Genomic DNA, 16462 nt, shown 5'->3' with positions numbered 1-16462 from the left:
TACGAGAATTGCTACTCCAGCTTTCTTTTGATTTCCATTTGCGTGGAATATGTTTTTCCATCACCTCACTTTCAGTTTCTATGTGTCCCTAGGTCTGAAGTGGGTCTCTTGTGGACAGCATATATACGGGTCTTGTTTTTGTATCCATTCAGCCAGTCTGTGTCTTTTGGTTGGAGCATTTAATCCATTTACATTTAAGGTAATTATCGATATGTATGTTCCTATTACCATTTTCTCTTTTTTTGAATTATTTATTTATTTATTTATGGCTGTGTTGGGTCTTCGTTTCTGTGCAAGGGCTTTCTCTAGTTGCTGCAAGCGGGGGCCACTCTTCATCGTGGTGTGTGGGCCTCTCACTATCATGGCCTCTCTTGTTGCGGAGCACAAGCTCCAGACGCGCAGGCTCAGTAGTTGTGGCACATGGGCCTTGTTGCTCCACGGCATGTGGGATCTTCCCAGACCAGGGCTCGAACCCGTGTCCCCTGCAATGGCAGGCAGATTCTCAACCACTGCGCCACCAGGGAAGTCCACCATTTTCTTAATTGTTTTGGGTTTGTTATTGTAGGTCTTTTCCTTCTCTTGTGTTTCCTGCCTAGAGAAGTTCCTTTAGCATTTGTTGTAAAGCTGGTGTGGTGGTGCTGAATTCTCTTCGCTTTTGCTTGTCTGTAAGGGTTTTAATTTCTCCATCAAATCTGAATGAGATCCTTGCTGGGTAGAGTAATCCTGGTTGTAGGGTTTTCTCCTTCATCACTTTAAATATGTCCTGCCACTCCCTTCTGGCTTGCAGAGTTTCTGCTGAAAGATCAGCTGTTAACCTTATGGGGATTCCCTTGTGTGTTATTTGTTGTTTTTCCCTTGCTGCTTTTAATATTTTTTCTTTGTATTTAATTTTTTATAGTTTGATTAATATGTGTCTTGTCGTGGTTCTCCTTGGATTTATCCTGTATGGGACTCTCTGTGCTTCCTGGACTTGATTAACTATTTCCTTTCCCATATTAGGGAAGTTTTCAACTATAATCTCTTCAGATATTTTCTCAGTCCCTTTCTTTTTCCCTTCTTCTTCTGGGACCCCTATAATTCAAATGTTGGTGTGTTTAATCTTGTCCCAGAGGTCTCTGAGACTGTCCTCAGTTCTTTTCATTCTTTCTTCTTTATTCTGCTCTGCAGTAGTTATTTCCACTATTTTATCTTCCAGGTCACTTATCCGTTCTTCTGCCTCAGTTATTCTGGTATTGATCCCTTAGAGAAGGCTTTTCTAATCATGACACAAAATCCAAAAGTCATAGAATACTGACAGATTTAAATTTTAAAAACAAAAACAAAAACAAAAACCTTTTTCTTGTGGATGAAAAATGTCACCTGCTTTTTCAGTAAACAAAGGATGTTGAGGCCATCAAGCCAGCATGGCCACCTGCAACAGTGCACCCTGAGGGGACTCAGAATGGATGGAGAAAAGCAGGATATTGGCCCTAGATAGTTAAGATGCCTGTCAAAGGCATGATTTCAATGAGCCCAGCCAGACTCTTGCCTCTTCCCATACATAGAAAAGTGCTACAATCATTAACTTGAGATGTCTGGTCTTCTTTAATTAACAGTAATCTTTTGATGTTCTGACTGCCTGGTTTTTGTTGCAAAACCCCCTGTATATCGTGGCTCCTCCTTTACCTCTTTGGAGCAGTCCCTCAGAGCTCTCTGAGAAGCTGTCTTCTGGGCTAAGTCCTCAGTTTTGTCCACCAAATAGAACATAATTCTCAACTTTTAGGTTGTGCATTTTTTCAGTCAATAGTCTACTGAAAGATACTATAAATAAAAGTAAAAACAAACTACAGATGAGGAGAAAATATTTGCAACCTGTATAGCAAAGGATTTTTCTAAAATGTAAAAAGAGCTTCTACAATTCAATGAGAAATAAACAAGTAATTGACAGAAGAGGAAATGTAAATGGCCCATCAACATATGAAATGATTGTCATTCAACTTCATCAGTGAGTAGGGAAATGCAAAATGAAACAATGAAGTATTTTTTTCATCTATCAGATTTGCAAAAATAAAACATAAAAATATAATATCCATTAATACCAGGTAATTTTATTCATGTTGCTGGGAGGGTAAATTGTTACAGATTTTGTAAAGGGCAGATTTGATGGTATCTATTAAAATTTTAAATGTGAATATCTTATGATCCAGCAGGTCCACCTTTAGGAATATAGCCTAGAGAAACAACTGTACATGTTCATAAAAAGCATACAAAAAGAATGTTCAGTGCAGCATTGGTTATGGAACGAAAAAAAATTTTTAAACAGTCTAAATTTCCACCAATAGGGCAACTAAATGAGCTATAGTACAACCATACCATGGAACTGTATTTGGCAGTGTAAAAGAATGAGTTAGATCTATATATACTTACATAAGCATGTTGTTAAGTGAAAAAAAGAAGTTGAAGAATGATACACAGATCATGATGCCATTTGTATAAATCTGCCCCTTCCCAGTAAAACAAACATTTCTCTCTCTCCCTCTCTCTCTGTTTATAGAAGCAGAGAAAAAAGTTTGCACGAATAATCAACAAACTAAAAATAGTAACTACTATTAGTAGTTACCTCCGAGGAGGGTAGATTAAGTACATGTATTGCTTGCATAATTAAAAATAAAAATTTTTGGGACTTCCCTGGTGGCGCAGTGGTTAAGAATCCGCCTGCCAATGTAGGGGACAGGGGTTCGAGCCCTGGTCCAGGAAGATCCCACATGCCGCAGAGCGACTAAGCCCGTGTGCCACAATTACTGAGCCTGCGCTCTAGAGCCCGTGCTCTGCAACAAGAGAAGCCAGCACAATGAGAAGCCCACTCACCGCAACGAAGAGTAGCCCCCGCTCGCTGCAACTAGAGAAAGCCCGTGTTCAGCAATGAAGACCCAATGCAGCCAAAAAATTTTTAATTAATTAATTAATTTTAAAAAAAAATAAAAAGAGTTGAAAAAATTTAAAAAGAAACAGATAAAGTGGATATACACTGCTCCTTTAAAAAGCTTTTCTGAGCTGGGAAAAAGATAAAGCAGTGTCTAGAGGGAAGCAAGAACGTCACAGGTGAGTTTTATGAGGATGGGAGAGATGACAAGGGATTGAACAGGAGCAGAAGCTTCCAGGATGGAGAGGAGGGGTCAGATGTGAGAGAAATAGACAATAGTAACCAATTGATGTGGGGGATCTAGTTCAGTTTATAAAATACTAAATGCCTACTGTGTGCCAGGTACAGTGTGAGGTGCCAGGGCTACTGAGGAATAAGACACAGTCTGTAGTTAAGGAGCTTGTAGTTTAGTAGAGGGGGCAAATATGTATACAAACTCTACATAATGTGGTAAGTACAGTAACAGAGGTATGTGGAGGGGGCCTGTGGGAACAGGAAGAGCAGCAATCAAGCCTGGTGGTGGGAGTATAGGGTGCAGGTTGCTGAAAGGGGAGAGGAGGTGATCAGGAATGATTGGGCTAAGTCTTGAAGTCGTGCAGGATGAGTACAAGGTAGTGACCTGGCTTAGAGTGGGTATTCAGTACACATTTGTTGAATGAATGAATGATATATACATTGATGGGAAAAAGAAAATAAACACCTCTAACTTTTCATCATTTAAAACCAAAACTATCCAACTCACAGACATAGAAAACAAACTTATGGTTACCAAAGGGGGAAGCGGGGGAGGGATAAATCAGGAGGTTGGGATTAACAGATACACACTACTATAGACAAAATAAACAACAAGGACCTACTGCATAGCACAGGGAACTATGTTCAATATCTTGTAATAACCTATAATGGAAAAGAATCTGAAAAAGAAGATATACAGTATAACTGAATCACTTTGCTATACACCTGAAACTAACACAACATTGTAGATCAACTATACTTCAAACAACAACAACAAAAAAAACCCCAAAGTATCCATTGAAGGTTTCAGCTAGGATGCTGGTGAGGGTGGAAAACAGTCTACAGTATGTTGAGGAATGAACGAGAAGTAAAAATAAATAAATGAGTAGATTATTCTTTCAAAAAAAATCTCCATGCATGCATTAAATATTTATTGGGCACCTATTATACGCCAGACCCTGTGGTAGGTGCAGAAAAGAAACTTGACTGCTAAGGGAAGAAAAGACACAGGGCAGTAGTTGGGGAGAAATGTGTGGTTGAGGAGGATTGGGCTGTGGAAAAGTCTTTTTTTTTTTGAGATGAGGGAAGACTTAAGCCTGTTTATAGGTTGCGGGAGGGAGTAGTCAGTAGTAGGTGAGGAGCTGATAGATGAAGCCAGGTTCTCAAAGAGCCTGAAAGGAATAAGATCAGGTACACGAGGGGCGGTGGACCTTGAACAGGATGAGGGACCCTTCATCCTCAGAGACCAGAGGGGAACAGGGAAGAGGAGGGAGTGAGGTGGGTTGGGGTAGTGTGAACCTGGTGACCTTGATTTTGTTGATAAAATAGAAGATAATACCGTCTTGTGAGAGGGAAGGGGTCATGAATAAGTTCTGGAGCTTGAGGAAAGTGTTGAAAGTTTGGCATGGTCAATGAAAGCAGTAGGAAGGGAGCCAATCAAGGCTGAGCAAAAGGATTGTCATGTTGTTTTAAAGGCCTTTGTAAGGTTGGAGGCCAGGAATTTGGGTGCCAAGACCCGAAGTTTTTGTTTGTTTGTTTGTTTAATATTTATTTATTTATTTTGGCAGCGTCGGGTTTTAGTTTGTGGCATGCAGGATCTTTAGTTGTGGCATGCACGTGAGATCCAGTTCCCTGACCAGGGATCGAACCCGGGCCCCCTGCATTGGGAGCGTGGAGTCTTACCCACTGGACCACCAGGGAAGTCCCCAAGACCCAAAGTTTTGTGATTTCTTCGAGTCAACTTCAGCAGCAGTGGTGTAGGAGCAGAGAGCAGATCCTGAAATTTATTCAGCCCAGCAGTTTTGCTAGGCAAGGAGGGTAGAAAGCAGGGGTGTGGTGGGAGATGAGTTGATAAAAGAGTGTTTTGGACAATCAGTTATGGGGGTCAGCCTGGGCTGAGAAGGAGATGAGGCCAAGAGGGGGTTGATATCCTGTGAGATAATGGAGAGGTCAAGGTACCAGAGGATTCTATGAGGTGAAAGATCAGGTTTAGGCAGACTGAAGGCATAGAAGAGCTGGGAAGTTGTGCGGTGGTGGTCAGATAGTGGGGTGTTAGAAGCTGTCTTGGGTGAAGCTGGCCTGGCAAACGGTATGATGTGTAGGTGGCTGAAGTAGAGGGAGCTGGAGGTTGGTGAAGTTGAGGCGATCAAGGAATAAAGAGGCTGAAGGTTGATGGCCTGTCCGGAAGCACGTTGCAGTCACCCAGAACAGGGAGAAAGATGGGGTCAGGCACCACCAGAAGAGGATGGAACAGGCCTCAAATGGAGAAAGTTGTTTTACACTGAGGTAGAGGAGTAACGCCCTAGAAGTGGGGCTGAGTGGCTACCTGAATGCCCACACACTGAGCCCAACATACACAGGTTGTGGGAGAATAAGAAGCCTACACAGGGGACTTCCCTGGTGGCGCAGTGGTTAAGAATCCGCCTGCCAGTGCAGGGGACACGGGTTCAATCCCTGGTCCGGGAAGATCCCACATGCTGCGGAGCAACTAAGCCCATGCGCCACAACTACTGAGCCTGTGCTCTAGAGCCCGCGAGCCACAACTACTGAGCCTGTGTGCCACAACTACTGAGCCCGCCGAGCCACAACTACTGAGCCTGTGTGCCACAACTACTGAGCCCGCACGCCACAACTACTGAAGCCCACGCGCCTAGAGCCCATGCTCCACAACAAGAGAAACCACTGCAATGAGAAGCCCGCGCACCGCAACGAAGAGTAGCCCCCGCTCGTCACAACTAGAGAAAGCCCGCACGCAGCAACGAAGACCCAACACAGCCAAAAAAAAAAAAGAAGCCTACATAGGAGGGGGCTGCCAGGCAATGCGGTCCTCAGGGTTGCGGGGTCCTCAGGGTTGCAGGGCCCTCAGGGGAGAATTAGGTTACCAGTAGCGTGAAGAGGCAAGGCAAGTTCTGTGAAGAGGAAGATGATATAGGCCAGCACTTCTCAAACTTTAAAGTTGCATACAAGCCACTGAGGCTCTTAATAAGATGTAGATTCTGATCCTGTAGGTCTGGGTTGGGGACTGGAGAGTCTGGATTTCTAACAAGCTTTCAGGTGACCACAGTGCTGCCAGTTCAAGGACCACACTCTGAGTGGCAAAGATGTAGGCAATTTTGTTTACCATGGTTCAGGGGTTTCACAGGGCACAGTGGACGTTTTTGAGGGATGATGAGTCCATGAGGAGAGAGTGGAATAGCAATGAGCGTAGAGGGAAGAGGTGACTGGAGGGATGGAGTAGATTAGCTGTTGTCACCCTGGGCACTGTTCCAGTAGACCTGACCTTATGGTATCTCGGCTTTGCCTGAGAGGATGCTGTTCAAGTATAATGTCTGTGACCAGGCCTTCTGGGTTTCCAGCAGGGGAGCTTCTGACAGCTGCGTTTGCACTGAGGAATGGCACGTGGGAGAAGGAGACTGGGATGACTTGCGGGTGTCTAGGAAATGGATAGGAGACAGTGATAACTGAGGCCATGGGAGTGACCAGGACCACGCAGGGCTAACGGGCATGTGATGTGTAGAATGACAACAAAAGATGGTCCAGGATGGAACTTCAGAGATGAGCCAACAATTTAATCTAAGGCAAGTGAGAAAGAAGAGTTATTATAGAGGTAGGAGCTAATGGTGGCAGTGAAGCCAGGGGGTGTTTCAAGAAAGGACTGGTCAACATTATCAAGAAAGATGACAATTGAAAATTATTCATTGAAAGGTAAAATTACTATTTTTCCATAATATCTCTGTCTAGGAAACCCAAAATAATCAACTGAAAGACAATTCTAATGGATAGTAGTTCTGCAAGGTAGCCAATTTCAAAATAAACATGCATAAAGCCATAGACTTCTTATCACCTGACAATAACCAAATAGAAAACATTATGGAGCAGAAGACCCTTTTCACGGTTAAAAAAAAAAAAAACCTTACTATATCCTACCCACAAGACCCTATGTGATCTGTCCCCTGCTACCTTGCTTGCTTCATCTCTTATTCTGGTATTTCTTGAGGTGAAATTCACATAACATAAAATTAAGTCTTTTAAAGTGAGCAATTCAGTGGCATTTAATAAATTCACAATGTTGTGCAACCACCACCTCTGTTTAGTCCCCAGACATTCTCATCACCCCAAAAGGAAACACATTAAACAATAACTTCCCATTCCCCTCTCCCCTCAGCCCCCAGTAAGTAACCATTATTCTGTTTTCTGTTTCTGTGAATTTGACTATTCTAGGTACCTCACAGAAGTGGAACCATATACTATTTGTCCTTTTGTGTCTGGCTTCTTTCACTTAGCACGATGTTTTCAAGGTTCATCCATGTGGCAGCATGTATCTGAATTTTCTTCCTTTTCATGGCTGAATAATAGTCCATTGTATGATATTCCACACTTTATCAGTTGATGGATGTTTGAGTTGTTTCCACCTTTGGGCAATTGTGAATAGTTTATTGTTCTTCCTTTGTTCACTAATTCTACTGCTCAAACTTGTCAAGCTTGTTTCTGCCTTAGGACAATTACGTTTGTTATTCCCTCTGCCTGGAATGCTCTTCTCCCAGATTCTCCATGACTGTCATTCTCATCCTTGCAGCTCAAATGCCACATCCTCAGAGAAGCCTTCCCTGATCACTGTATTTAAAGTAGCTGAACCCTCAGCCACTTTTTATCCCATTATCCTATTTTATTGTCTTCATAGTATATATCATTGTCTGAAATGAATAAGAAATAGTGTCTAGACCAGGGCTTGTTTTGTGCCTTTGGCCCCTTAACCAACCAGTGAGGCATATGGGCTCAGAATAACATTTTTTTTTTTTTTTTAAAGGTTTCACATTATTTATTTATTTATTTATTTATGGCTGTGTTGGGTCTTCGTTTCTGTGCGAGGGCTTTCTCCAGTTGTGGCAAGCGGGGGCCACTCTTCATCGCGGTGCGCGGGCCTCTCACCGTCGCGGCCTCTCCTGTTGCGGAGCACAGGCTCCAGACGCGCAGGCTCAGTAATTGTGGCTCACGGGCCTAGTCGCTCCGCGGCATGTGGGATCCTCCCAGACCAGGGCTCGAACCCGTGTGCCCTGCACTGGCAGGCAGATTCTCAACCACTGCGCCACCAGGGAAGCCCCCAGAATAACATTTTTAAATGCCTAAAATACATCAATTATACCAAAAAATAGTTACCAAAATACTTTAAAATTGTGATATAGTAATCTGTGCGCTTCTCTTTTAATCCCTGAAATAACAATATCTATATGCAGGTCTAATAACTATTATACTTCAGAAGTTGTGATGATTATAAATGCTATTTTGAGATACTTGCAACAACTGTAATAGGAAACAAAAAATATTGGTGATTTCTCTTGGTTATGAAATCACAGGCATTGCTGAAGTGACTGCAGATTGTTACCTACTTTTGTACCTGAAGAAACCCTGAACTTCAGTTAGAGCTTAGGAAAAAGACGTGGTTTTTCTATCCAAGTTCATGGATCCTATGAATTCTATGCATAGACCCCTTGGAGGTCTGTGGACCCCGGTTAAGAATTCCTACCCTGAAAAGTAAAAGATAAACAGTAGTGAGGAGGAGGGGTAGAGTATATTGGAGCTGGGTTTTGTAGGAGATGGAAGAGATCATAGTAAGCCAGGGAAAATGGGCTGGAAAAAAGCTGCCTTTGGGTGTGAGGGGTGTAGAAATTTCCAGTTGAGAAGGATATGAGGGAAGCAGCATCTCTGAAGGGGAGTCAGGGGTCATTTAGAGGAAGGGAGCATTTTGTGAGGAGGTTGCCAATAGGAGTAAGGGATTTTTGTTTACCATGGGCTGGAGTCCAGTGAGCATGACAGAGTGGGATGGGGGAGACAGCCACTGAGGGAAGATGAGCCGTTGGGAGCAGGGCTGGGACCCTTACTATATTCCAGATACCATGCCGGACACTGAGAATATAAAGATGAATAATACTCTAGTTATGGGACTTCCCTGGTGGTGCAGTGGTTAAGAATCTGCCTGCCAGTGCAGGGGACACAGGTTTGATCCCTGGTCCGGGAAGATCCCATACGCTGCGGAGCAACTGAGCCCCTGCGCCACAGCTACTGAGCCTGCGCTCTAGAGCCTGCGAGCCACAACTACTGAAGCCCACGCGCCTAGAGCCCGTGTCCCGCAACAAGAGAAGCCACTGCAATGAGAAGCCCACGTACTGCAACGAAGAGTAGCCCCCACTCACCGCAACTAGAGAAAAACCCGCACACAGCAATGAAGACCCAGTGCAGCCAAAAAATAAATTAAAAAAAAAGACTCTAGTTATAAGATAAATACGAGGGATGTAATGTACAACATAATAAATACAATTAACAGGGCTGTATGTTATATATGAAAGTTAAGAGACTTAATCCTGAATTCTCATCAAAAGGGAAAAGTTTTTTGTATTTCTTTAATTTTGTACCTGTATGAGATAATGGATGTTCACTAAAGTTATTGTGATAATCGCTTCATGATGTAAATCACTATGCTGTGCACCTTAAAACTTATACAGTGCTCTATGTCACTTATATCTCAATAAAACTGGGAGCAGAAACAAAAGAAAATGCAGGAAGAAGGGGAAAAATGAATAAGACAAAGATGAGTCATCCATTTAGGATTAGTCTAAACCAAATACTGTTAGTTGACTGGCTGCTTTGGCTGGTCTGACGAAGCATCTCTTCAGAGACCCTAAGAGCCAGAGGCATTAGCAGAAAGATAGGCTCAGGGTATCACTAGAGATTCAGGGGAAAAAAAGCTAAAAATGCATTGTTTTCTTTCCTCCTTTGATCCCTTTTGTAGAGCAAAAAAAAATGAAGTAAAAAAGTTATGTAATGGAGGGAAAAAATGTAGCAGTGCCATAATTAGATCACTCAAATGAGCCTGTCACCTGAAAATTAATTGGATAAACCTAAGGGATGTATCCCCCCGCCCCCACTCCTAATTCTTCGGGAACCTTCTAAGGATGTCTGCAGCCAACAGATTCTTTGATGCTCTTACCCTTCAGAACAATGTTTGGCTCATAGGGGTCAAAGAAAGAAAGAAAGGACTATATATTTAGATTTTTCTCTGCGGCTCCAGAGGTACCCAGCATCTGGCTCTCTCTGTATGTAGCTCTCAGAATCTAGAATTCTGTGATTCTTTTTAAAAAGGCTCTTTTGCCTTCTCTACTAGGGGGATCTTTCAAAAAGGCTCAGGGTGGGAGCTGCTGCTCCTCCTTCAATCGCGTTCCCTTCCCGCAGTGGTCGCTGCAGACTCCCTCTCCTGGGCCGGATGATAAACCCCTTCCAGCTTGAAGGGAGAAGCCCTGGAGGGGGGGCAGCGGACAGACAGGGAGATGAGAACAGAGGCAGGGCAGAGGCTAAGTGACCTAGCTAGAGCAGGAAGAGGCTGCAGGGGCGGCAGGAATGGCCTGGGAGAGAACAGAGACGCTTCCCAGGACAGAGAGAAGCAGAGGACTGACTCTCGGCTAAGACCCCTGGCAAAACTTGGAGCCACACGGGAGCACCGTGCCTGGATACTCAGTGAGCTGGGGGGCGGGGCGTGCAGTGTGTGTGTGTGTGTGTGTGTGTGTTTGTGTGCGCACGTGTGTTCAGGTTGTGCAGACGGGACTATCTTTACCAAATTTTGTCCGAATACGTAGATTTTCAAGTCACAACCTTAGAGGAAATGAGAACTGGAAAAATATCTGGACCTTAGGGGAGCGCCTCGAACCCAGGAAGATTGAGCAGAACCCAGTGTGTTCTGGAAGATTCCCCAGCAATGGGTCAAGGAGAGGTCCTGACCGCCACTGGGTACCAGCTTGAGTATTAGGCACTGCGGGGGAGACACAGGAAGCGGAGACATGAGCCCAGCCTGGCGCGCAATCAGCCCATCCACAGATACTGCCAGTGGGCTCCACACTGCATCGGGGCCCCGTGGGGGCAGAGAAGGGCCCTTCACTGTCCCTGCCCTTCACAAGGACACAGTCTATTTGAGGGAACACTAATCCTTGTGAAGCAACAGTAAGCGATCCAATAGCATAATTCTTTTTTACACTCCTGGGCCACAGAAGGGATTTCTGGCATAACTGGGGAATTGTGGAGGAGATCGGCATTCATCCGAGCCCTGAGGCCTGGGAGGGCAGGATTGGGATGAGAAGAGAGAAATGCACATTCTAGAGAGAAAGCGCACTGATGGGCATATGGTTGGCTCATGTGGGGACCAAAGAGGTGGACAGTCTGACGGAGTTGGAGGCCCACTGAGAGGAGATGGAGAAATCCAGCTGGATGGGGAGAGTCAGATTACCAAGGACATTTTCAACTTCTAAAAGAGTTTCGAAGCCTATCAAAATCCAGGTTTTTGACGTGGTCTGGCCATTTCCCTACTCTCTCCTTTAGCTACAAGCCCATTGTGGAATTCATCGACGCCCAATTTGAGGCCTACCTGCAGGAGGAGCTGAAGATCCGCAGGGTACTGCACACCTACCATGATTCCCGCATCCACGCCTGCTTGTACTTCATCGCCCCCACGGGTCATTCCTTGAAGTCTCTGGACCTAGTGACGATGAAGAAGCTGGACAGTAAGGTACCGAGGCCTGGGAGGCAGGGACGAGGGCGGGCGGGAGGCCGGGCAAGTTGGGCTCCCTCCTTCTGGTCTCTTGTGCAGTGCAGATGCCAGAGCTCAGGAGAGGTTGTGTGGCGTCCTCATCCTCCCCTTCATTCCCTGTCCCTCCATAAAGATGGTGTTAATTGATCCAGCACCTGAGTTGTATGCTTTGTGATGTTTTCCCAGCACTGGGCATTGAGTCTTCCCTGAGCTGTCTTTCTGCCCTGATCCCTCTTGGGAATAAAGGTGGATGCAAGCCAGACGGCTGTCTGGGTCTAGGGCCTTAGGCTTTGGCGATGCAAAGGTGTTTTTCCTTTGTCCTGATGTTAACTGACCTCTACTAGAATCAAACATGCAAACGACTTCAAAAGTTACTGTTCTTATTATCAATAATAATTTTATCATAGCAGCTAACATTTGTTAAACCCTTATTATATGTCACCACTGTAAAAGTACCTCATGGAGTATCTCATTGAATCCTCACAACAACTCGGTAAGGCAAACACTATCATTACCTCCCATTTTATAGAAGAGAAAACTGAGGCTCTAAGAGGTTAAGTGACATACCCATTGTCATATAACCAACTCCTGGCAGAGCCTAGATTTGAACTCAGATCTGTGGCACCAGGTTATATTGCCTCCATACCCAAGGAAGATGGCTGTGGGAATCAGGCACATCCTGCTTTAAGATAAACTGAAAAATGCAAGTCCCACATCGGATATAAATTAGACAGTGATTCTTCATGTTAAAGGATTATTGGCTGTGCAAAAGAGTCGACCACAGGAATCTTTAAAAAGCCTAATTACTAGTACGTTTCCTCCCCTAACATTTCATGTGTGTCTGGCACTGTGATGAGTACTTTATATGCATTGTTTTTATTTCATCCTTCCAATAATCCAGTGTGGTGGGTACTATTATTATCCCCATTTTACACAGGAGGAAACTGAGGCACAGTCAAGTAGCTTGCTCCAGGTCAGACAACTTGTAATGGGTCTGGGATTCAGACCGAGCTCTCTCTGACTCCAGGGAATTTATTTTACAAAAAAAATCTACTTTATATGCAGTTGTTTAGTAGCACATTCACTATAAAAACGGAGTTTCAGCTAGCATCAAAATAGGAGCAGTTTTTCGTTTTTCACAGCAGTGAGTTCACTGCCCACGAGTAACGGGCCGCTTGGGAAATGTCGCCACATCCTGCATGTCTTGAAGAGGGCAGCAGAGTGATGCGGCTGGCGGCCTGGTGGAGGAGCTGAGTTAGGTAGGCCTGTGTTTACAGCGTGCCAATGGGGGACGTGGCGAAAAGTGTTGCCACCTTGCCAAGGGCTTCAATCCCCACGCCCCAAGACTTTAAGGGAGGTGCCTCCAACGTCCAGTCTTTCTTTGACCAGCACCTGAAGCTGCAGTGTCAGCCTTGAGAGGCGCTCCTAAGGCAAAGAGCAAAGGAGGTGGGATTTGTCTTAAGTCTAGAGCTCTTTTCAGGGCCCAAGTACCATCCATGCCAGCCCATTGGAGTCTGCTGGCAGGACCAACTGTGCTTTGTGTGTGAACTTGAGCTTAGCTGTGCTCTGTCTCACTCAGGCATGTAAGTTTCTTTACCCTCCGACAGTAAAAGCCTTGTCACTTCTTGGAGGTATTTCAAGGATTGAGGTTCAGGTGGATTGAACTTTGGGGTAGCCTTAGTCCTTTCTCCTGCTGTCCAAAATTGGGCATTTGTACCTGCTTTCTTTATGCAGAAATTAATCATGAGACTCCGGCAATGTAACTCTTTTTGGCTAAGTCTCAGATCAAATTGGTAACACAGGGTCGTCTTCACGTAAGTGGGTTGGTTCATCAGTGTTTGCTGCCAGAAAGAGGGCCAGGTGTGCATCTTCACAGAGCCCTGCCTTTCTTCCCTTCGCATGTGGGTTCCTTTCATACTGGCTGGGGCTAGCCTGCACCGATGGGTTGGGACAATTTACTGTTAGCAAGGAGTTGCCACCTCTCCCCTTGTCCACTGTCGATTCCCAACTGTCCTCTTTCTGCTTCAAATCACCCAAGCAGTGACCTTGATATTAAGATATCACATAGCTCATCAATTTGGATCTGAGCTGGCAGGTTAAGACTGTGGACTTAGGAATAAGGCTAAACTTGGATCTGGATCCCAGTTCTGTTACTTACCTGCTCTGTGGCCTTGGACAAGCTACTTAACCTCTCTGTGCCTCAGTTTCTCATTGTGGTACTAATACCTCCTGGGAGGGTTTTTTGTCAGGGTTAATTGTGTTAATCCTTGTAAAGCACTTAGTTCAGTGCCCAGCAAACAGTAAGCACTCATTGTCATATATTATACTGCTGTTTGGCCATGGAGGTGGCCAGTCCTGGACTATTGCGTTGAGCTGCTCCCTCTGGCAGCTGGTAGAAGTCCTAGGTCATGCTGCTATCAGCTGCAGATTACCAACAATGATGCCACTTTGCTCCTCCCTTCCCTAGGTAAACATCATCCCCATCATTGCCAAATCAGATGCCATTTCTAAGAGTGAGCTAACAAAGTTCAAAATCAAAATCACCAGCGAGCTTGTCAGCAATGGAGTCCAGATCTACCAGTTCCCTACAGATGATGAGTCGGTGGCAGAGATCAACGGAACCATGAACGTGAGTGGGAGCACAGGGCTTCAACTTTCTGGCCATTTGCTCTTTTTTTTTCTAAGTACATTGCTCTTTTTTTAAAAATTTATTTTATTTATTTATTTTTAGCTGTGTTGGGTCTTTGTTGCTGCACGTGGGCTTTCTCTAGGTGCGGCGAGCGGGGGCTACTCTTCATTGCGGTGCGCGGGCTTCTCATTGCGGTGGCTTCTCTTTGTTGTGGTGCACGGGCTCTACGTGCGCAGGCTTCAGTAGTTGTGGCACGCGGGCTCAGTAGTTGTGGCTCGCAAGCTCTAGAGCACAGGCTCAGTAGTTGTGGCACACGGGCTTAGTTGCTCTGCAGCGTGTGGGATCTTCCCGGACAAGGGCTCGAACCCATGTCCTCTGCATTGATAGGCGGATTCTTAACCACTGCGCCACCAGGGAAGCCCTGGCCATTTGCTCTTAATTATTATTATTTTACCAAATAGCAGTCAAACATGACCATCCATCTTAGTGTAGTCAACTTTCATTATCCGAGTCTCAGGTATTTGTGAGAAAGAATCCAGAAGCAAATAGCTCCTCTCTCCTCAGAGATGCAGAGATTAATAGCCAGAGACTGAGGGAGGGAAAGACTGACTCCAGGGGATTCAGACCTCTCCTTCTACCCTCCTCTCTGATGCCACACTGGCCTAGGCCAGGCAGCCCCCATGGGACTGCTGGAAAGGCAAACGGTCTTTGTCTCTGACCAATGGATGCGGCGAAAGAAGGCAAGGCTGAAAAAGTTGGCTGGCTTCGGAGACTCGAAGCTAATCTGTACTCAGATAATCAAGCCCTTTGCCCCTGGGAGGAAAAATGACATGTAGCCTACAATTTTTCTGGTGACTAGAGAAATGTTATTTTTAAATTTCAGGGTTATGCTTTGCTTTATTAAGTGTGAATGAATTGAAAAAAAAACCCACAACTAACCGCTTGCCATCTTTCCTCTCACTCCCCCACTCCCCCTACTAGAGGAATGAGTAATGAAGAAGGCAGGGAGTCAAATGGCTCCTTGTGCTTCTTTACAATGTGTTGATGCTGTTGCTGCGAAATCTTCAATGTTGTGATTTCAAGGAGACAGATAATAGCTTGCAGAAAGCCTCTGCTTTGGGAACAGATTTCTTTTTCTCTGTTGAGAGGCATCAGTTTTTCCTAATGACATAATGCCTGGGTATGGCCAAACTCAGGAAAGCCTTGTAATAAAAGCCATTTTTAGAAAACTTTCCTGCTGCCGCCACCCCCTAAGTTATCATTAGAGCATCAGCTGCCACCTCCTGTGAATCGGCCAACAAATTAGCATAGCGGGGCAGCAAGTCACTGTCTCGCCTGACTTCCTGCCCATCAATACACCCGAGATATGTTTGTGATGAGAGGTCCCTCATCATCTTTGACACAAATCTGGCCCGAGGGTAGAGCTGTGTGGATTGTGGGAGGTGGAGTTGTAGCCTCTCTGACCGGTCATGAGCATTAAAAAACTAAAAAAAAAAGATTAGTGCTTATCCTCTCCAGCAGTCAGGGCGTTCTGATGGAAACCAGCTTCTGTCATGATGAGAAAACCTGAAAGGGTGCCTAGTCTGCAAGAAAATTGGAGCCTAGAGAGAAGCGTCATCAGGCACTGATGTCTGGAAGCGCCTAGTCACCTCAGAACATCAAGCCCCATAGATACCTTCTGAACGTGGATTCCATAAGTCACTAGGCAGCTTTCGGTCTTGTGGTTTGCTTTGCTAAGGACAGAAAGGGGCAAAGAGTCCTCAGCAATCTCAGGGCATCACACAAAACGACCTCTGGCTGCATTGTGGGTCAGGAGTGGCAATCACGTTGGGCTCTGCTGTCAACTTAGCTCTGGGCCCTTGCTTGAAGCTCGGGCAGCCTTGGCCTCAAGGTCAGAAACTTCCCGTGCTACGAAGCAGCAGTCCTCAACCATGCTGTTTTGGCTGTGAAGGGGTTCTGAGTCCTTTCTTACATTAGTCCAGTGTTTTACTTTGAAAAACTAAATTTGAGTGTATTCCGGGTTATCCCTGTAACAGCATCACTCAGCACTCATTCCCTTGCGTTCCCCCAGGCTTTTTTGAGTGAGAAAGACGGGTGGCTCACAGCTAGCGTGCCTGAACTGGGC

The 16462-nt window shown here is 45.1% G+C and overlaps 1 protein-coding gene across 13 annotated transcripts in view; it reads left to right on the top strand.

Moving 5' to 3' along the window:
• The window catches only part of SEPTIN6 (septin 6), a 69908-nt gene that overhangs the window by 29440 nt on the left and 24006 nt on the right, over positions 1-16462 (top strand). For all 13 annotated transcript variants that reach the window (XM_059911451.1, XM_059911453.1, XM_059911449.1 and 10 more), the window contains 2 exons: positions 11501-11687; positions 14176-14337. In XM_059911451.1, coding sequence (XP_059767434.1) covers positions 11501-11687; positions 14176-14337 — 349 coding nt within the window. The remainder of the gene's footprint in view (positions 1-11500; positions 11688-14175; positions 14338-16462) is intronic.

The sequence above is a fragment of the Balaenoptera ricei genome, chromosome X (genome assembly GCF_028023285.1).
Source record: "Balaenoptera ricei isolate mBalRic1 chromosome X, mBalRic1.hap2, whole genome shotgun sequence".
Taxonomy (NCBI): Eukaryota; Metazoa; Chordata; class Mammalia; order Artiodactyla; family Balaenopteridae; genus Balaenoptera; species Balaenoptera ricei.
Note: the sequence above shows the minus strand (reverse complement) of the source record. Positions and strands in the feature narration are given on the sequence as shown.